This window comes from Drosophila pseudoobscura, chromosome 3, assembly GCF_009870125.1.
Source record: "Drosophila pseudoobscura strain MV-25-SWS-2005 chromosome 3, UCI_Dpse_MV25, whole genome shotgun sequence".
Lineage (NCBI taxonomy): Eukaryota > Metazoa > Arthropoda > Insecta > Diptera > Drosophilidae > Drosophila > Drosophila pseudoobscura.
The window spans coordinates 8,228,311-8,249,492 of record NC_046680.1 but is presented as its reverse complement, the minus strand read 5'-3'; the positions used below and the strand labels follow the sequence as shown (position 1 = coordinate 8,249,492).

Below are 21,182 nucleotides of genomic sequence, written 5' to 3'. Positions count from 1 at the left end.
ACGCACTCATTTGAGCCTGAGGTGACAAACACTTCCTCAATTCTATAATATACTTTTCCCTAGGGTATGAGGTATGCAAAACGTCTCTGCGGTCACATTGATTTTTGTCAGCTGTTTTTGAAATTTATCGAAAATTGTATCTGCAACTTTTAGAGATGCCCAAAATGTATTTTACATCTTACACATTTCGCTACATAATTTCATAGTTTAACAGCACTGCCAATAACCGATTCGAGAAGTTGCGCCAAAGTGGAATTTTTTTAAATTGTAGTTTGAAAGCATAAAGTTTTTTATGCAGAATGTTGAATCCGCGCCATTTTGAAGGACAATGCTGCTCGTTCTCTCGGTATATACGGTAGATGGTTATCCTGCACATCGGCGTCGTTATTTTATGTCAACAGCGGACAAGATTGTACCTGAAACATGTGTGGTGTAGTAAAATTGTTGCGCACAAAAATACCGATATTTTTTCCAAAACACCGATTTTGTATTAATATTTTACCATCCCAATTTATCCTAAAATAACTAAATTTTCAATCGCTTATTTAAAATAAGGATAATAGAGATTTTTTTTTGAGTTCTTTGACCGATATCGATATTCTTATCTGGAACCACTGAACTGGAACGAACTTAACCAGAAAAAAACTCAAAATGTTGCGCTGCCGATTAGGATTTCTGTCCGTTATGTTTTGAATTTGAATTTAAAAACTAATGTATTCCAAACTCTGTTTCGTTTAAATTCTTCTTTATTATAATCTTGTACAATGCTCTGTTGCAAAATAATCTTAATATTCGCTCGATTCGCTTAAGATCGATTAAACGTTTACTTGAAATTTCTTTATTGGCTAGATACAATTGTTGAGATTGAGATATTTTAGTACGGTGCTCATCGATTTTTTTCCTCTATAACAGATTACAGTAAAATCTTAAATGGATCTTTAACAGTTTCTTGCGAGTATGCATTTAAGTACGAGTATTTTTAAGCATTAGCGGATAATTAATACGATTTACATTCAGAATGCTCAATACTTTAACCGCGAAATGTTGTGTTCGCTCTGCTTTGCCGTGGCAAGCCATTGATTGCAATGAAACTGGAAGCACCGTTGAGCTAGGTTGAGTAAATATTTAATGGCTAAATTGAGTTGAGGCTTGGATAAAAGAAAGCTTCGGGTTTTTTTTTTGTTGGGTGTTGTTCAAGCCAAAGCATTCATCGGAAGCCCCCAAAAGCTTCAAAGCTGTCTGTCCCGTCTCGCCGGCTGATTGGTGTCCCGCGCCGATCCTCGAGCGATCGATGCCGTGCCGCACAGACGATCACGTTTACATTTTGCGGCTCCACTTGCCACTTGGCCAAGTGCATTTCGAACGTGGTTAGCATTGCGCGCACACAGGCAAAGGGCTGGCCAACTTTAATCAGATGCTCGGCAATGGCGCGCGCATGCCACCCACAAATGCCCTCTGCTCCACAACCCTCCCTGGAGGGGGGTGGAGCGGCAAGTGTGGAGCGGCAGTCGCGGCATTGCGACCACTGGCATGGTTGCGATGGCGTACATGATGAAAAAAATTTAGTCAGACAGTGGTGTCGTATGTGAAAAAGCACCATAAAACGGACGGGCAGGCGTACCCTCCAGCTCCGAGAGAGCTTTCCTCTAGGGGGGTAGAAGAGTAAGCTCTGTCGCAGACTGCAGCGCCTGCGCGCCGTTACCTGACCGTTACGAGACTCTGCTGTTGTTGTAGGATGGTGGAAGTGGTGGAACATATGCATGTGGGTGCTATCAGCTTGAGTTCCACGGGGAGCTGAGCGCGAGCGGTTTGGGGGGCGCCGGGGGCGGGCTTGGTGACTGACTGATTGACAGACATTGAACATTGAGAGAGAGAGAGAGTAATTGTGGGTGACAGAGGGTGAGGGTGGGTGAGAGTGTGACTGGTGGCAGGGTGATTGAGGAGGGTGGTGAGGAAATAGAAGAAGATGGGCTCGTGGTGAGTTGAGGTGAAATCATAGAAATCAAAGCGGAAATCGTGTTGGAAGTTGAACGAAAAGCTGCGCGCTCAGGGTATTCAGGCTATTCAAGCCGATATATCGGGAATGAGATAATAATTTCAAACAAAAATTAAACTGAACAAAATAAAGGCGAAGGCTGATTGTTCTCGAGTTGGTTTTGCTTTTGTTTTGATTCTTTGGTCACTCTTTGGCTTTCCTTAACTTGGTTTTCTCTTTGCAATATTCAACAACCAATACCAATGTTTAGTTAGATAGCGCTTTGGGCTATATATTGGTAAAGTCTTTGATATTAATTTAGTGCTTTTTGTATTGTGAGGAATCTATGGATTGGAAGCTTGGCCCACAATATTCGGGTCTTTCAACGATAGATACTATATGCAGCTATATTCAAATTTATAGCATGTTTTTTTGATATCTTTTCGCGCCTACATGTAGTAAAAATGTATCTTTGTTATTTATGACCTGGACTTTGAGCTAAGTGTAAGGGGGGCTAATGATTCAGTATCTGTTTTAAATATGTATCTTTGTATACTTTCAGTGTATGTATGTCCGGGTATATGCACTTGCGACGTGACTAATCAAGAGATCAAAAGATCATGTGCGATCATCCATAGTGACGAGTGCATATACTATTTGTATCTATTCTACAAGTGTGTGTCTCTATGTTTCGGTTTGATAGAAAGTTAGTAAAAAGAGTCATAAGATTAGTAGAGTGAGTTAGTTAAACAGATAGAGAATTTACAGAGATACATAACAGAATTAGAGAGCGAGAGAGACAAAGGAAATATATATAGAGAGAGAGAGAGAGAGAATGTGGGCGCAGAAGGTGGGGTGGGAGGGGGCGTTAGATGTTGGAACTACAAAAAGTACTAAATTAAAAAATATTTATCTTTGCACTACAAATCCATATGTGGTGTGATTGCAAATTCATTTCAATCGATTTCATTGCCTGTGTTTCGATAGTAATTTGTTGTTTGTTTTGGTATTTGTATTCTTCATAAACTTTGAAACGCATTAACCGTCAATCAATCATATCATTCAATCAAATACTGGTTATAAGAATATTTTCAACATTCACAAACCAAAATCGGTTATGTATACATATGTGTGGATATTATAGATAAGTATATTTGTCATCGAACAATCAAACATAACAAAAAGGCGTAAACTATACAAAAAATTAAACGTTAAATCGAACTCAAATCAAATGGTGTTTAATCATTGCATAATATTTGCCAAGTATTGTGGGATGGATAAAGGGATATCCGGATACAGAGAGAGAGAGAGTTAGATTGAGGGAGGGAGTATAGTATAGTGTGTGTAGCACCAAGATAGGCCGACTCCCAGCTAGAGCGAGCGAGCGAGCGAGAGCAATAGAGAGCGAGTAGGCAGGAGCGAACTAAGGATTCGGTGCGCAACTGTACTGTTTCTGGGGACTTACCTTGTGCCAGAAAGCACTTGAGAACATGCTAGACAGCTGGACGGAAATTCCTTGCGCTTAAAGCATGTTGCAATCAACTTAAGCCAGTACGAAGATAAATATTAAATTGTACAAATGCGTGAGGGAGGAGCAGTGCAAGAGTGAGATTGGAAGTGGTTAAGAGTTGTAAGAGAATAAACAGATCTAAGCTAAAAGGTTAATATTGAAAGGTTAAGAGTAAATTTAGCTAGAGATATTATGGTAAAAATGTTTGTTATTTATTAGCCAATTTTCAAGAATACAAATGAAAAAGATTCAAATGCGCTTAGTATACAAACGTCGAGTCGACTACTCGATCTCGAGTGGATTACTATAAGTCATAATATTAATTCATAATCCAAAAACTCAAATCATAAGCTATATAATTCGATTCGTTTAAGTCTATCACTAGCATGACAATGAGAATTGAGTCACTTTCAATTTCATAATGTGGATGTGGATGGGGATTGGATTGGATTGGATTTGGCTAGGGGTATGAGGAAGTAGTCTTCTACTTACTAACTAATTATCACTTGTTGAATACAAACCAAAGGGAGCACGGGTGGCGTGACGACTGATTCTTTATACAGTTTGTGGGCAAGGTAATGATGCGACTATACTAAGGTCGATATCGATAAGTTCCCAAAGAATCGATTCCAATGTTTATTTGGGGTACGTGATATGATGAGGGCGGGAGCCGATCTAGAACCGATTAAAGCTTAATAACTAATGCAACATGAAGTTCTCTCCTTTGACTTTGGAATAAACAGGATGAGCAAATATTCCACACTTCCCTTACGTTAGATTCGTGTTGGTAAATACTTTTGGATGAACATTGCTGGAGTTGGAGTATTGGAGGTATTTACAAACCAATGGTGTTGGCGAGTTATTCCAAGTTTACATATGATATAGTTGGATGTTTATGCATAAACATATTTATGTGTGTGTGAATCGATTATGGACTTGGTTTTGGTTTATCCCTCTTCTGGGGCATTTACAAATGTAAGTAACAACGAAAATAAAATGTAACTACAATTCCTACTTAAGCGCTACATGCTTCAGCTTACTTTAGCATCAACAACACATGCAATTCAAATAACGAGTACTCGTACTGTGACTCGAATTCGAACACACTCGTTCGACTCTACTCGTTGCACGCAGTGCATCCAAAGCTCGCATACCGTGTACATATGTGTAAGTGTAAGTGTACTAGTGTTAGTGTGTTAGTGTGAATAGGGGAAGCCTTCGGTCTGTGGAAGCTTTGGCTATCGAACTATGTAGGTGTTATTCAAACTACTCAATGCTCGTTTCAGCTTCAGATCAGATCATCGAAAACTGTGCTTCAAACGTACAAAATGAAATATTCAAGCTACAAATCATATGTTTACAGAAAGAGATAGAGACAGAGAGCGAGAGATTTCAGAGTTGTATGTGTGTGGCGTTTGAGTGTGTGTGTCTGTGTGTGTGTGGGCGTGGGTGATCCTAGCAACACTTTCTATCTGTTGAGCAATTGACCCATTAGCCAGGACACTGCCACTGCGATGGTAATTATGAGATGCAACTGGTGGCCATGAGAGTATAAATCTTTACTAGAATTGCACATATCTTCCTCACAAAAGCACATATGTCCATTGCCTGAACTTTCCATCATGCACACGTGATCGACCATGAATAAATTGATCTGTAACTGTGACGTACACATGCGGCGCACCACCTCGTAGGCTGCGGAAGAGAGACGAAAGAGAGAAACAAACACATAGAGCACACAAGTCCACAGAACGGTGTTAATCAATCAGTTAAAGATCAGAGATGCTTCGGCAGGAGTACAGGTTGAGGTACAGTTGTATCTGGCTCGCGTTGGGGTACGCTACTCACGTGATCTCTGATGGCGGACCATTTTCACACAGCAACCGTTGCAGGTCATTAGGGGTGGCTGGTCCCTCGGCAGAGCCGTATAGTTGAATGGATCCTAAGGTGTTTTCCAAAAATGTGTTCATTTATCCGATATTTTCTTCTTAATTTTATTTGCACTCACCTTGCAGCGGGCATCTGTCCAAGAATCGCATTCGTAGCAGTAAATCGATCGCGCTAGATGAAAATATTATATCCATTAATATCCGGTTCTTCATAAGCAGATCTTCTTGGTAAATCTCTGCACTAGTTTGGGGTTAGATTTGTTTTGAGTACAGTAACGCCAAAATAAAACATGCAACACACGAAAAGCATGCCAAAAAGTTCTCAAAGCAGGCCACAAATATTTATCAAAAAAATCTTCAAGTGTTTCAACTATAATTTGGGTTTGTGGTGTGGAATAATTTTTGGTATAAAGTAGAGATCGTGTTTCAAAACATTGTACAAATCATAAGAAACAACTGTACGCTACAAGGTGCCAAGAGAAAGTGATAGAAAACTGTTTTTATTGGGTTGCAGGATAGATCTTACGGGTACATTGTTTGTTCTTAGGCATGCACACACAAACAAGACGCACCCACAAATACTTAGTATAAAAGAGAGATAGTCTTAGGTACAGTTTTTGTCAATGCTTCAAGACAATTGCAAGTTGGATACCATTAAAGCGCAATTGAATAAAATAATGCTGAAAAAGTGTGAGGTTATATCAATCGAATCGAAAAGCTCTCTTCTGATTCGGTTTTGATTATTCTTTATCGATGAGATAGTCAGAATCTAAACTTACAAGTGTCTTGAATTTCTATAACGAACTGCGCACAAAATACTAAAGAATTAAAGATGAATTTACATAGGATTTCGGCTTGCACTTGGGAGTGCGAAACGGATCGATAGGTAAGTTCGGAGGAAATCATAATAAGGAATGCAAAGAAGCCCTGCCGTGGTGCAGAATAAACTTAGAGAGAACAGTGCAAAAGAAAGAAAGTGAGGAAGGAGAAAAGAGTAGCCCAACGATCTTGCTGGATGGCTATGGCAAAGCTTTGAAGAAAGCAATCGATCGGATCGGTCGATTGAACTTTGGATAGGAAAACGAAAAGATCTTAAATAACATTGATAGTACACAAAATATTCCTTATTCATGGCGCCCCAAAATGAACCGATTTGAGTTTGTTAGAGATAGAATATACATATACTTATGCATGACTCTTAGTATTTCATAATTTGTTCTTTGTTTTTTGTTTTCTTTTGGCAAAAAGGTAATTGATTGTTTTAAGCAAATTGTTTCTGTTTTGGAAAGACAATGGACTCATACTTTGGCATTCGGCTGAGGCCTGCGGAATCCATATGAGAGTTATAAATCCGAATATGGCTGCAAATAAACAATGAAAGAGAAGAGAGCAAAGTAGAAGAGGGCAGTAGAAGGAGTGTAAAACGAAAAACCAAACGTAGAGGGGTGGAAAACCGAGGGCGTGGCGGGGGCGGGGACGGGAAGAACACCCAAGGCAGGTACAGTCCTGCCTGCGGGCAGTCTTCGACTAGCTAGGGAATCGTGTGGGGTGTATATAGGTATATAGCAAAAGAGTTGGGTGAAATGTTAACGGTTTTACTTTCTTCCAATGCCATTTCCCATTCCCCAACCTACTCGACAGAGACAGTGTTGTAAGAGGCACAGAAGAGAATACAATTTACAAATTACGTTTAAATGTACGATTATTTGGTGTGGACTTCACTGCAACGCAAGAGGCATACATGTCGTGTTGTTGGATGTGACCGGGGATATGCATATATGTATATGGTATATATAGATTTATATTGTATATAGGGGTTTATATAGAGTGTAAAGAGTACAGTACAGCTTCTTACAATCGACAGAACGGCATTTACAATCAACGGCACGTACGAAACCAAACCAAAAACCAATACCAAACCCAAATGGAACGCAACAATTTTCGTTTGACTTTTTTACAGGGGATTTTCTTTTAGTTCGGTACAAAAAGGAAACAAGGGAATTTTGTTAATGTGAAAAAGAATAGGGGAAATCATAGGCAAAATGAAAGCAGTTCGATATCAAAACTGAAACTTACTTGGAAAACAATTATCGGTTGTAGCGAATTTAGCCAATGCCAAAAAAACTTTATTTATTTTCGTTACAGATGGAAATGAAACAAATAAAAGAAAAATGTAAAGAATGCTTTTGATCGAAAGTAATTGAATTGTTAATGGTCTATCTACCATCTAGAAAAACCAAACAAAAAGAAGCAAATCAATCATCTACGCTCCCAATCTAAACAGCTTCGATTCGATCCATCGGATCGCACTTGGTAGGCGCCTACGAGTATTTCAATACGTTCAGTGTGTGGTATGAGATGATGAGTGAAAGACGCTTTTCCTAAACCTAAACCAAGAAGAGTATTTCCATATATCCCCTCTTTCTCCCCGTTAGTCTGCCTGTCTTACTCGTCTATTTGTCGTCTGAAAACCCTGCTAAAAGCCATAACATCATGCCTAAGGCTCTGCTCTGCTCTGTGGTTTCTTCAAGCTAATATCCATATGTTTATTGGATAATTTCTTAGTCAGTTCTTTGATCTGTGTGCTGTCTGTTGATGGTCTGCATTCATATGTATAAAGCGGATGGATGACTCTTATGTGCTGATGGTTTTTCCCTGCTTCCGTTTATCATTCGATTCGATTCGCTCGCTGTTGACCTTTGTCCATAAACAATCTTATGGCTAAGCCCCTCTTTGTGTCTGTGTATAATGGTTATCTGATGTACAATTAATTGGATGAGTGAAGGGTTTACCTGTGATAGCCAACAGCCAGTTGCCGATTGCATTTCCCTTTTCTTTCCACATCTTAAGTGTCCTGGCGCGTCCTGGCACCTCCTTAGCTCTCTCAACTGGGAGCTACGAGATATTATAGTGATTGTTTGGAGAGGATACATATCATATCTGAAACCTACTTGGAAATGCGGATGATCTAGATGTCCTCGACTGTCAAGTGTCCACAATGGTGCACTCCTCCACTCAGGTCCGGCTCCTGCCTCTAAGCATTTTGATGCCGTCACTAAAATGAAGGGAAAGGGTTAGAATATTATATTTTACATAATCATAAACGAATGGCCCATTCCATGCGACATTCCATAACAATGTTGACTTTAATCCATGGAACATCATAAAAGAAACACTTCCACTCTATTTATAGCTCTGCCCTGTACATTGGCCCCTCTCCGCATTTATAGCTAGTTCCAGCTGAGAATTTGTCACACAAAAATTAACACTTTCCGCGCTTTTGGAAGCCATCCTCTGGTTGCCTGCACTTTATGGCCCCCTCTCCATGGGCCACGACGGAGCGGTATACCGAAAATGAATTATGGCTCGGTTCTAAATTTATTTTGACACTTTAAGTTCTCCTCCCCCATCGCCCTCACATGCGTACGTCAATATGACAATATAAATATGCGGAGATACGAGTATACTCTATATATAGATGGTATAGATGGAAGTGGATCAAAAAGACCAATCTATAAATAGCGGCACATAACCTCTAATAAGTGTTCTAGGTCAACCGAACGGGTCTAGGGTCGTCTTTGGAGTAGGAGGGGCTCGGTTATGCTGGATGTCAATTCAATTCATGGCTGCTGGTGCTTTTATCCCAAAAATGTAACACTATTTATCACATATTGTTTGAGTTTATTGTGGCTTTTCTTTTTCGCATTGAACTTTGGCAAAGCGTCAAAATTTTATCACAAAAACAGTAGCCGAGTGGATGAGATGGGATATATTTATATGTGTGCCACTGCTTAGGAAACGCTCAAGCGAGAAGAAGAAGCTATGGCTGATCGACTGACAGATACCCTGTCATTCAACTACTTACTTGCGGTGCCAGAGAGAGACCATTTTAAAAAATACCCCAAAATATTGCCATTTGCTGTATGTCATGTATACATATATCACCCCTAAGCTAAATCCATCCACCCCATAAACCAATGGGTAAAAGGCACACAAGTGTCGCACAATCTCTTTGATTTTTTTTCAGGTTAAGGTTTTGCTTGGCACCGCTAAATTTAGCACAATTTGCCGCCAATATTGACTCCACTGCAGTGTGCCAGTGCCACCATCGGCAACGCCACCCCATCGCCATCGCCATCCCCATCGTCATACACATTCACCTTCACATCACCATCCGCAGAAAGAAATAGCTGCAGCCGGAGGCCCGGTATGTGGGTCAGAGTGCGGTTCACTGTCCTGTCCTCCTGTTCAACAAGTGTTTGCAATGCTGTTGATCGCATTTCAGGGGCCATTTATCACATATTAATGGCTATATAACGAGTTAATTGCATGGATGGGGATGGTCATATACGGGATTACAAAGGGGACTGAAAGCGAGCGGATTTGCTGGCTTCTCTCTGGTTTGGGGGGTGGCTATGGCTATGGCTACGGCTACGGCTACCCTTTCGAGCACGAGTAGTTTTTGCTTTAATTACTTGCCTTGTTGCCGTGGCTCCTAACTGAATTATAGTGGCATTTTGCTGGGGACAGTTTATGGCATAGGCATAGGACGTACGCCGAGACACGCTCGAGTATTGATTTTGTGTTTACACCGTGCTGCAGCACACAGCACACAACACAACACAGCTCTCTTCGCCTCTCTCTCCGCTTGCCACTTGCAACACTTTCCACCTTCCACTCTGGGCTTTCGTCCCCTTCTCAGTTGTCGATGGTTTCTCGTTTCATAATAAGGTTTGCATCGATTATCCACCGTCGGAATGTGGCTTGGGGTATGCCCTAAATACGGCACAGTACAATTTGCAGGCGGTCGCTTTTTCTTGCCTTTAATTTCTGTGACTTTAATTTTTCGTTTCGGGCCAAGCCACGCATTGAATTTCGTATTGATTTGGCTCACAACACTTTAAGGCCTTGTTTTGGCTGATTTGTTAGCCTTTAAATTTGTTTCAATACACTTCATTTGATTTTGAATCGTTTATTCGTTATTTTTTGTTAATTTTTAAATTGATTTATTGTTTTTTTTTTTGTGGTAATTTTGCACGTTTTCCCGTTTTTCCTTGTAAACTTTTTAGAGGGCAACACGCAGCGGAACGGCAACAACGACGACTGACAAAGAGGAGAGGCCATGGATTTTCCGATTTTCCGCACGCCCAGTGTTGGAAACCTGCCTGTTTGCATAGAGAGCGAGCTTTTAGCATAAGCTTTTGGGCGCGCGCAAGTTTTGAAAGCGGAAATAGAGAGAGCTTGAGAAATGTACACAAAGTATTCTTCGACTTTGTTTAGTTAACAACAAGTTATGTTTTTAAATATCGAATCGACGGTCCATTAATTGGTTCCAATATTTGTTTCCATTTTATTGTGAACTCATGAGAATACATGTACTTTGTGCGGTTGATTGCATTTCATTTTAGCACTGCTTAAGAGTATAAGTATAAGTATTAGTTAGATAAAAAATGAACATTGCATAAATAAATACATAAATAGACACGATCGAGAAGTACAAGAACACAGAAATAATATGACAGAATAGACACTGAAATGAATGAGTAAGGGACGTGGGACGAAACATCAAAAATCTGTTTCGTTCGTTCCGCTTCTTGTTCTTCTACGCCTCTCTTTCTCTCCTTGGCACGATGGTAGCACACCGCCGGAGCTTAAGATCCTTTTTTCCTTAAGCATAGTCCCGTGTACCCTCCAGCTTGCGCAACTGTGGGCGAAAAGCAAGAGAATTGAGGAGTGTATTAGTGTTGGGGGCTGCTTCGACTCCAACGATAAGTTATGGTATGGTATTTACAAGTGCATGTGTATGTGTGTGTGTTTGTGGTGTCAGTGTGTGTGTGTTCGAGCGAAAGTGCATACACTCAATAGAAGTAATCTTCGCTCCAGGCGCCTATCAATCGGACTCTCACCTCACGTTCGTCGGCATGCGTGCGGTACTTATCGGCCGCCTCCGCCGTCTTCGGCACCGGCTTCGCCTCCAGCACCTGAGTGTAGATCAGGGCAGCGGCCACGCCTCCCAGTATTGGTCCAGCCCAGTACACCCAGTGGGAGGTCCAGTTGTCCGTGGCAAAGGCCGTGCCCACCGTTCGTGCGGGATTCATGCTGGCTCCCGTGTATCGGATGGTGCCCAGATGACCCAGGGTCACGGCCATGCCAATGGCCAATGGCGCCGTATAGCGCGAGTCCGGCTTGTGGGGATCGCAGGCCCCAAACACTGTGAGCACCAGCAGGAGCCCCAGGAAGAACTCAATACCCAGACCCTGCAGCTCTGTGATGTTCTGCGCCAAACTCGTGTGCCCCAGGCCATTGTAGTAGTCCCTATCGATGAGGATCTGTGTGTGGGGAGAAAGTCGAAATTCGAGAAGAATTGCAGCTGCTATTGGATACAAGTACGAGTATTTGTGTTAAATGGTCTGTGCAAGGCTACGATAATTAAATTTATTATCGTAATGACATCATACATTCGTAACATTGAGAACAGACCCACTCGTTCACTCATCCACTCAACGAGTAATGTTCAAACCACCGACGGAAGTGGGGCAATCAAAACCCGCAAAAGATAATGTCTAAAACAAACACGAGCATTTTGAGGCCTACTTAAATTTAATAAGCCTCTGGGATTAACCCTTCTACTTCCAGTATCCGATCCCTTAAGTATATTCAATTCCTTTTACTTACCCGGACAGCTGCTGTTCCTGCAATGGCACCCAGACACTGGAAGACAATGTAGAACAGGGCGCGCAGGAAACTGATTCGTCCTGCCACCAGCATGCCGACAGTTACGGCCGGATTCACATGTCCGCCGCTCAGGTGACCCACAATCTGAGAGGGAAAACAATGAGAATTGATTGGATTGGATCTTCTGTTTGATATGCGACTCACCGTGATGGCCATGAAGATGGAGAGACCAAAGGCCAAGGCCTTGAAGGTGCCATCCTCCACTTGGGTGCAGGCACCGCAGGCGAAAAAGTTGAGGATGAGAGTGCCCAGGAACTCCCCGATCAGGGCCTGCCACAGACGCAGCTCCTTTGACTTGAGCTCATTGAGGCCCAGCGAGTACTCGAACTTTCCCATCTTCTGCGATCAACGTTCCAACAGGGACTGACGACGGGGCTAAAAGACACGGAGAAGACTTTGCTTAGCTTGGCTCCGACTGCCATTCGTAATTAATGCATAAACCCCCCGATCCGAATTGGAAATGGCAATGGCTGTGGCCAATTGTCAGACAAGAGCTGAGTATGGATTAAGTGTGGACATTAGATTGGCCTTAGGTGACAGCCTCGTTGGCTGCACTTCCGTTGCATTCGACTCGACGCCTAATTTGCTGACACTTTTGTCTGGTTTGCAATTAACATAAATATGTACGAGTACAAATGCATGTATTTAAAGCCACTGAATCTATGGCAGAGGTTCAAATATTCAAGAAATTCCAAAATTCTGGACAGTATTTGCATCTCCAAGATAGCCCACTGTCGGGCTGCGTATAATTGGGTTCCCTTATCAGAAATTTATCAGCTGCATTTGTGCAAACAAAAAAAAAGCAGGAAAAAAGGTATATTTAATTGGCAACAAGTCGTAAAATTGAGGTAAATATTTAAGCACAACACCAGCGGCGTAACGTGAAGTGAACAACACTTGAGAGCTGATTCGAGAGTTGGAGCTGCGGCGGGGGATTGGGGATTAGGCCTGTTCTCCCCGCTCCTCTACAGTGGATTCTGTTTGCTCTGGCGACTCTTATATGGCACATTGCGGTCACGAACATTCGTCAGTCAGGCCCAAAAATGGGCTAAAACTCGTTGACCATGCCCCCACATCAGATATCAGACACACACACAAACACACACGTATATATTCTATTTGCAATTTGTCTTTGCCATCAATCAGGCGATCGTTCAATGTTAATTCTCATTTGCTATGCTCACATAATATTTTCAGGCTTTTTCTTTAATGCAATCTTAATGAATTCTTGTTTTATTTGCGTCATTGATACGACGAGCGCTCTGATACGGTTTGCGATCTCCCATCTATGATACTTTTTTAATTGGAACTGGATGAGCAGATAGCAATTGGGTATTGACTTAAGGTTGGGCCTTTGAGAATACCTTGCAGTGTTAGCCGGAACCAGCCCACACAGTCGTTTGCATTGACTGCCAATACTCGTATTTGTCATCGTCGCTTGCTAATCATCATTCATTTCACCCATTGTAGAATAATACATTTATTCTATAATTTCAACACACAATTATAAAGTTAATTGGTTTCCATGAAGAGTAATTTCGATTGGGAAACATTCCAGAGGTGAGAAAAACACCACCCCTCCCATCTTCTTGGGCCCCTATCGGGATGAGTTGTACGACAAATATGTTGGAACACAATTAAAAATCAAGACAATTAATCAGCTCTGATTAAAGTTTGCTTAGCGATTGTTTTCGGCCAGCTTAAGTGATAATAGAATTGCAATTTATGGACGATAGGCGGCGGCTATAATTGAAAACAATACCTTAACCCCATTGTTTGACTACCAGCAGTCTTTTTTTTTTGTTCCTGTTCCACTGCGACTGCGAATACGAATACGAGTGCGAGATATTTCTATTTTGGAATTTTCAGTGGCGCGGTAATGGGGCTGTCCGTGCTAATTCGCACAATATCGGAACAATAAAGCAAAAGTTTGCTCAACAAATTAGCACAAACGGCGAGAACGAAACACACAAAATTCACACAAATTTTTGCACACCCAATTGAATGGCGAACAAAATGCATTTTGACGCATTTCAGTGTGATTTGCAGGCTTGTAAGGTATTTTCAGTGGCACGAAACGTGTACGAATACACTTGGGGTTCATGAACCTGAACTCTCGGACCTGAACTCGGAACTGTCTCGATTGCCATTAAATTTAATTCATACGCAAATCATGAGATATGTCGTTAAGAAAATTCTGAGTCCAAACAAAGATGTTTGCCATTAATTTAAGAGATATCAGGGGAATAAATCTTCTGTTGTGGATGGGCCCTGGATGACGCAATGTCTTCGTAGGCACGGAACAGGTGTCAAAATTGTATAGGCTTTGTTTTTAGCATTTAGTATTTGCGTTAATACTGTCATACTTTTGTTTAAAAAGTTGTTAAAAAATTCTAATTAAAATATACTGTTTAGTATATGCCGCAAATGGCTATTTATGCGGTTTCACGACACTGTGGAATATTTATAAATAGCTCCCCATTCTCATAGATCATCGGTTTGCTATGGTCTCATACCGTTATAAAGAAGCTCAATCGCTCCAGTTAGATCATCTCGACCTAGCCTCAATTGGCAGTGTCTGCTGATGGCATGCATTCGCAATTGTTGGTCGCAACTTTGTCACTTAAAAAGCCATAAAACTTAGTTAACTGGAATTGGTATGCAGCCATCATCGAAAGCGAAGCTAGTTAATCGCGGCAACTCCTACACACGTTTCCAAAGCGAGTGCCGTGCCACAGTGGAGTCACACTAATCGCAACGGTCGGTCGGCGGTTTAAGGGTCGGGGGATCCAATTATGAAATCATTTCACTTTTCAAATTGCTGACCACCAAACCAGAAAATTGTGACCACCTATCAATCATCTAACATGGGTGTCACAGAGAGACGGATAGCGGAGGACCCCCGCGGGCCATTAGCCATTACCATATCACGGCATGGCTGCGGCTGTGGCTGTAGCCTGCTCGTAATTAAATCAGACAATAGAAAATATATAGAAATCTTAAAAGCTTATATAGATTACACGACCGAATCATTTCACGCTACGCTGAGCTCAAAGCCAAACACAAAGTCACAATATTCGCTATATTTTGGCAGCCACTGGCTCTTCTACAATATAGAAAATCATATATACGATTTCTCTCGGGTTTTATTTCCCCGAATTTTGCAGAGACCAAAAGTATAATTCTATATAATTTCTATACTTTTACGATTGACACATGTCTTTTCATCTGTTTATTTGATCGTTGGCGGGGGCAAAGAAAGGCCGACTGAGAAAAGAGTTGAAAGGTGGAGACGGATAAGCATGGAGAACTTCCAACCTGAGGGCCCCTCGAAACGAATGAAGGAAATGGAGTAACAGCATCATCTGCAACCACTACAGTGGAGACTGGCCACAGAGCAATCATTAGATGGTTTACCTTGTTTTTTTTCTGGCTTCCACACACTTGGCACCTTTGCACTTGCTAACAGATTCACTTCTACACTCAACAGCAAAAGACAACACTCACATACGCTTACACTCGACAACAAAACAGATGCTGGTTACTTTATATTTTTGGGGGCCAGGAATCGGTTCGTTTGGAGGCGATCCGCGCACTTGGACTCGACGAAAATGAATGCGCGCCAGCATTAAAGTCAAAAACAACCGAGGCCCCAAAAGACGAAACGACGCGACGAAGCGACGACGCGACGACGACGGCACCGATCGCGAGGGAAAAGAGTCGGCAATTCTCTCTCGCAGTGCACTTCATGCTGCGCGTCGACTGAGCATAAAGGAGAGCCTAGGTTGAAACTCCGGCTTAGCCGCGACACAAACCAAAGCAAATAATAATTAAATCGTTAAACAAAATCAGCGGAAAGCAATTGAAAAACATTTTATGGCATGCAAATATCAATTGTGAAATTGATACAACCACCCACCCAACCGGGCCATCCAGCCAGCCAACCCCCCATTAGCGTCAGCAGGTGACGTTTGCAGAAAATTTTCCATCTATCGCTTATCATCGGGGCCAGGAATCATGTCTTCTCTTAATTAATTTAGGGCCCGGCACACACTCGGGGCATAAAACGTTGAAATCAAAGCACAGCCACATTCACTTCACTCACAGGTTGCGGGTGGAGGGGATTTGGGAGGTGCATTCAACTCTATTTATGAGGTATTAAGGAATATTTAAGCATAAATATATTATATTTCTGTAAATATATAGCATATCTAAGGGGAATGACTGTTCAAAACGAAGCACACTTTTATGAGGTGCGGCATGTAAGATTCACGTGTAGAATCCGCCTGTTACTCGACGGGCGGGCGATATTTTACACCAACATTTTCGCTGATTTAATGCAGAAATGCAATGCACTTGCCAGGGGGAATGCGAGTGAAAAATCCACTCAAAACCCCCCATTAGATATGGATCTTTTTTCTAATTTCCATACCTTTATTCCCCTTAGTGCAGAAAGGGTAAATCAAAGCCACATTTCATTTGAAAGAAAATGTATGCCCAAGCTGGCCACACTTGACACCTGACAGGACCAACGCCCACTTTTGAGACACGGAAGGCCGTCCTTGACCGTCCTTGCCATGACATTGCGCTCCATTTGCATACAGGCCGGCGTATTCCCCGTGGATCCGGAGACCCCTCGCTATGAAATATGGCAAAAGCAAAGTAATTGTGCCTCCTCCTGACTGGCGAAATAATAAATTAGAATTGTGTTCTAAGGAAGCCATTAATTAAATCGGGCATACTTTGTTGTCAGCATTCAAAGCCATCGCGGAATGACGTGATGTAAAGGATAGGCCGTCTTCAGTGAGGAATGGGCTCTTAACTAATGGAAGTTCAGGATATCTTACTTATGGCTAGTGGATTGAATAGAGCTATAAAAGTTTCTTATGACCGACTTGCCAGGATCCAGGATTCACATTTGCTATTCGCCGTACTGATTACTTTATTATTCTCTTTGTTCGATATCGTTTATTTGAACAGCTTTCTTATACACTATAGTTATCCAAAGATCTTTTAATCCATTGGTGCCATTTAGTTGTTTAATCAAGTGTACTTCCGCCCTATACAAATTAGTCGTAGCAATCCCATACCAAGATCGGACTATCTTAAATCGTTGAACTCCAGAGCTGGCAACAATTAATTTTTCAGCGCAACGCCACTCGCATTTTAAGTGGGGGTTCTATTTTTTGAAAATATCGCGGAAGCTTACACAAGTCTCACATGCAGCCAGCACATTTCGCTTTCGTTGGAGTGTGTCTGAAGCCCCCTTCTGACCCCCAGATTTGGGGCTTGCAAAAAAAAGGCTGAGCATCTGCGTTGGCTTATCAGCATCGGACGGCCAAGCAAATTGCCATCAATTGCTAGTTTTTATGTTCCCATTACCGTTCCCCATGTTAATGGGCACTCGATATATAACACGTACGCCATAAGTCAACAGCGGCCGTGCCTAAAACCAGCTAAAACTGAGAAAAAAAACCGCTCAAATCGCAAAGCGAAGCTGCGACAAAAAAATTTCTGTTCTTGATGTATTTTTATATAAAACAAAAAGCAATATCGCAACACGAAAGATGGGGCTAACACGAAGGCCGAAGCTGTTGATACTTTTTCCCCATTCGACACTAGTGAAATTTTATAGAACTGCGATATAAGCAAATAGTTACAGATGGATTCTATGGCATGGATAAGTTTATATCCCATGGAAATGGTTCCTTCTCGCTCTTCAGGCTGTCAAACTAAGTCGTATAGTAGTACTTCTACCCTCTGGCAGGGTATACATCAAAGTTGGGTAAACATAAATGGCAAATTCTGTACAAGCACCAAGTAGTGCTTGTGTCAATCAAGGCACTCGCTCTCTACTTTACTCTACCCAGTCGAGTGGTCCAGAGGAGGAAGAAAGAGAAGATTGAGTAGTGTAGTGTAGGTTTTTGTTAATTGCCTGAAATTTTGGACCGGCACGCGCTTCCCCGATCGGCCATCTTCTAGCCCCCCCATCACCGGCAGCAGGAAGTGCGCCTCGTGTGTGAGAATCAGCCTTTATTATATTTCTTTCATTCTCGTTTGCCTGATCATTGAACAGTACGAGTGCGAGTGTGCGAGTGGGGAATGCGAGACGCAGATCTTACCAGTTTACCGGCTCCAACGCCCGCATAGCACTTCTGATCTCTTGCAAATAAATTTCCCACGGCGCATGCGCATGCGTGAAGACAACTCGAAGACAATGGCAACAGATACTCGTAGAGATACACTCAGCCCGAACCGTTAGTCATGGCTGCAGAGATGATGGAGTAGAAGTTGAAAATGTGCAAAACAAATAGCTCAACAACAATTTCGGAATTGGTCTTGAGCGGGGACATAGACGTGGACGGGGACTTGTCTGTGACTGGCCAAAAACAATAACGAGAAGAACCACAATGGCAGCGACAAACAGCCGTTTGTGTAGCCGCAAGCTGCGGCCTTATTGAATCATTATGAGTGATATATGTACAGAGAAGGCTCCACGAAACCAACAGGCGAGTAGTTACAGAGAACCATCAAAAGGAGATTGAAAAGTGATAAGAGGGAGTATGACTACTCTGAAGGTTCAGGTACAGAAGATTTGTTGTGGCGAATGGTGTTTCTACTCAGTCTCCACTGTACTGCAGCACATGTACCCACATGATGCGATGGCTGGGCAAACGGCTAGAGCAAAAGCCATAATCAGAGCGTTGGCAAAATTTGCATACCTTCGGAGTCGGACTTGGACACTCACGCATCGCCAGACACACACGCATACACTGACTCACACAAGTGTGCATACACTTGCGAACACAGTGACTACTAACAAAGATTGATGAAGTGTCAGGCGAGGGCGAGGGGCGGGGCGGCTCGGAGAGCACGAGACAGCTGTGACATTGACCTTTATTTGAATTTTTTTTCGGCTTGTGCCCAGCCTGAATCAATCACCCAATCACACCCTGCCATGCGTATTCCACCTGATTGATCCAATTTCGTTGGGTTACATATACATATTTCCACCGACTCATGTACGCTTATTGTTCGGCCCCTGCTGTGCACCCGTGCAATTTATTCCGTTTATTAGCTGTCGCCCCCTACCCCCCTTACCCCTCCTACCCCACCACACCAAGCATAATAACTGTGCATAAGTACATCATTCCGCAGAGCGACACAACGACAAAGCCAACACCAACGCCACAAAGCACACAAGATTAACATTACACTCTTTAAGAGGAGGGTATTATGATTTCCAGCAGAAGTTGGTTTCACTCACAGAGGGTACACATGGTACACATATATTCCTGGAAGAATCGAAGGACAATATTTGGTTTCTCTAGCTCTTATATTCTCTGAGATCGGACAGACAGTCGTGGCCATATCGACTTGGCTGTTGATCCAGAAACAGCTCTTTTATGTGGTCTGTAACGCTTCCTTCTGGGTCTTACACTATATCACAGATATACGTAACTCGCATGGAATCGATAGGGTATCTACATCTTCGACTTTCAAAGCCAGGCTTCCCCATTTGTCTAGCCTTTCTTTGGGATCTTTGTTGGCGTTTTGTTTCGTTGTTTTTTGCACATCAAGTGGGGTCTGTCGTGGATGCCTGGAAGCACACACGGTTACAGTTACACTTCCAAACTGTTTCAATGCCACTGGAAGAGTCTGGTCTGTCTGCCCCAGCCTCTGGGCTTTAGGCTTTATGATTGTTTTGTTGCTGCTGGCATTGTTTTCGCAGCATCACAAGACGCAAGTGCAGAGAAAACAGATAATTGAACAAAATACAAATTACAATTGCTTTCTGGCAATTTTTGCTAACATTTTTGCATGGATTGTAATTACAACAAAAAATAATGCCAAAAGTGCATTCAGCTGGAGGGAAATGTTTCGATGGCCAAAGACCTTGCATCTCATTTTTTGAAGCACTCTGTCCAGGATGCTGCTCCTGCCAGCTGCTTGGTGTATTAAAGCCGATTAAATTGATTTATAGCTTCAATTGAATGTGGCATAAAATTCTACAATTACTGTTCAATTATTACTCAAAAAGAGAGAGCCAAGTGATAATGAGTCCCAGCGGAACACAAAGAGCAAGCTTGCGGATTAAAACCGATTTCCTACATGAAGGGGCTGAGCATTGGGGCTGGGGGCGTTTCCATATCAGATCTTCTGGTAATTCGACAGGCGGAATAGACCGAACAGACCCCCGCCGGTGGTCGTCCCCCGTTCGTGCCGTTTTAATGGCTAACTGGCATTAAATATAATTACTCATTAAGGCAGCAAAGTCGGTAATGTGAGGCTCCTCAGACCCCCGAATACTCGCAATTCCGTCTGAGTTTCGCTAACAGACATTCTCGTTATGGCCACAAACAAATATTGTACTCACTTATGAGGAATTCGGCAAATGTCTTCTTTTATTTCGGGTCCCGTCGCCACTTGTTTTGTCAATAACTTGCAACTGTTGCTCTGTGGCCTGTTATGAATACTCGCCACAAGGTTCTTGCCATCAGCGCAAATCCATAATCAATATTAAAGCCGTGGAAAGTGGTTGAAAAGTGAAACTGATAAGGGGCCAGCCAGCCATAGCTATTTAGCTAAAAAAGCGGCACTAATGAGCTATAAAAACAACTGGAAAGAAAACTCTTTACTCTTTAGTCTGAAGGGATGGGGGGTGGGGCAGTCACGTGCAACGGCTGTGGATTACCAGAACCAGAACCATGTTGAGGTTTTTGCGGCTCCACAGATAAGGTATGTTTGAGGTGATAATACTGTCTGCAGGTTCGAAATTCGAGGTTCTGCATGACCGTCACAATTCGAATAATCAAGGTATTTTTACGGCCACTAGAGGGCTATAAACCATACTCGTAGCACGCACCACACACATCAAGTGGCTAAAATGGCGTGCGAAAGGCTTTCAGGCTGTGTGCAAACCTTCAAAATGGAAACTGAACTTTCCCTCATGCTCAAAACTAAAAGCACACTTCCATCCAGAGATTATTCTGGAATTTTCTTCGCTTACACTTGAACTACAGTGGATATTATCCACCCCACCCCTGGGGAAAACATAAATTATGATATTCCG

The 21,182-nt window shown here is 42.4% G+C and overlaps 2 protein-coding genes and 1 long non-coding RNA gene across 7 annotated transcripts; all 3 read right to left on the bottom strand.

The window, feature by feature from the left end:
* Positions 1–728: 728 nt before the first annotated feature.
* On the bottom strand, positions 729–8,429 carry qvr (protein quiver). Of its 2 annotated transcripts, none has more exons than XM_033377414.1 (6): positions 8,326–8,429; positions 8,167–8,269; positions 6,679–6,735; positions 5,494–5,546; positions 5,334–5,427; positions 729–5,180 (listed from the first exon to the last, which is right to left on the bottom strand). In XM_033377414.1, exons 2-6 carry the CDS (start codon positions 8,216–8,218, stop codon positions 4,954–4,956), a joined length of 483 nt encoding a protein of 160 aa, XP_033233305.1. In that variant the 5' UTR covers positions 8,219–8,269; positions 8,326–8,429; the 3' UTR covers positions 729–4,953. The 2 variants fall into 2 exon arrangements, with proteins under 2 accessions (XP_033233305.1, XP_033233306.1); XM_033377415.1 differs by lacking the exon at positions 6,679–6,735 and adding an exon at positions 7,451–7,498 and having other exon boundaries at positions 4,954–5,180.
* Positions 8,430–10,696: 2,267 nt separating this feature from the next.
* On the bottom strand, positions 10,697–15,732 carry Prip (aquaporin prip). Of its 4 annotated transcripts, none has more exons than XR_001452116.2 (5): positions 15,527–15,732; positions 12,254–12,484; positions 12,050–12,193; positions 11,166–11,703; positions 10,697–11,078 (listed from the first exon to the last, which is right to left on the bottom strand). XR_001452116.2 is itself a non-coding variant. In XM_001360511.4 (5 exons), exons 2-5 carry the CDS (start codon positions 12,443–12,445, stop codon positions 11,043–11,045), a joined length of 795 nt encoding a protein of 264 aa, XP_001360548.2. In that variant the 5' UTR covers positions 12,446–12,484; positions 15,527–15,730; the 3' UTR covers positions 10,705–11,042. The 4 variants fall into 4 exon arrangements, 1 of the variants encoding a protein (XP_001360548.2); XR_001452117.2 differs by having other exon boundaries at positions 15,617–15,730; XR_001452118.2 differs by having other exon boundaries at positions 15,655–15,710.
* Positions 15,733–16,542: 810 nt separating this feature from the next.
* On the bottom strand, positions 16,543–20,700 carry LOC117183510 (uncharacterized). The gene is made up of 3 exons (XR_004468605.1): positions 20,487–20,700; positions 16,852–16,931; positions 16,543–16,791 (listed from the first exon to the last, which is right to left on the bottom strand). It is a non-coding gene; the product is annotated as an uncharacterized lncRNA (long non-coding RNA).
* Between the last annotated feature and the right edge of the window lie 482 nt (positions 20,701–21,182).

Excerpts from the sequence above, each read along its gene's own strand:
- qvr (XM_033377414.1), bottom strand. The coding sequence starts at position 8,218 with ATGTGGAAAGAAAAGGGAAATGCAATCGGCAACTGGCTGTTGGCTATC. Across the intron at positions 6,736-8,166 it reads CTGGCTGTTGGCTATCACAG|CCATATTCGGATTTATAACT; the intron begins GTAAACCCTTCA and ends GTTTATTTGCAG. Across the intron at positions 5,428-5,493 it reads GGACAGATGCCCGCTGCAAG|GATCCATTCAACTATACGGC; the intron begins GTGAGTGCAAAT and ends AAAACACCTTAG.
- Prip (XM_001360511.4), bottom strand. The coding sequence starts at position 12,445 with ATGGGAAAGTTCGAGTACTCGCTGGGCCTCAATGAGCTCAAGTCAAAG. Across the intron at positions 11,704-12,049 it reads CAGGAACAGCAGCTGTCCGG|ATCCTCATCGATAGGGACTA; the intron begins GTAAGTAAAAGG and ends CCCCACACACAG. Across the intron at positions 11,079-11,280 it reads CGCATGCCGACGAACGTGAG|TTGCGCAAGCTGGAGGGTAC; the intron begins GTGAGAGTCCGA and ends TTTCGCCCACAG.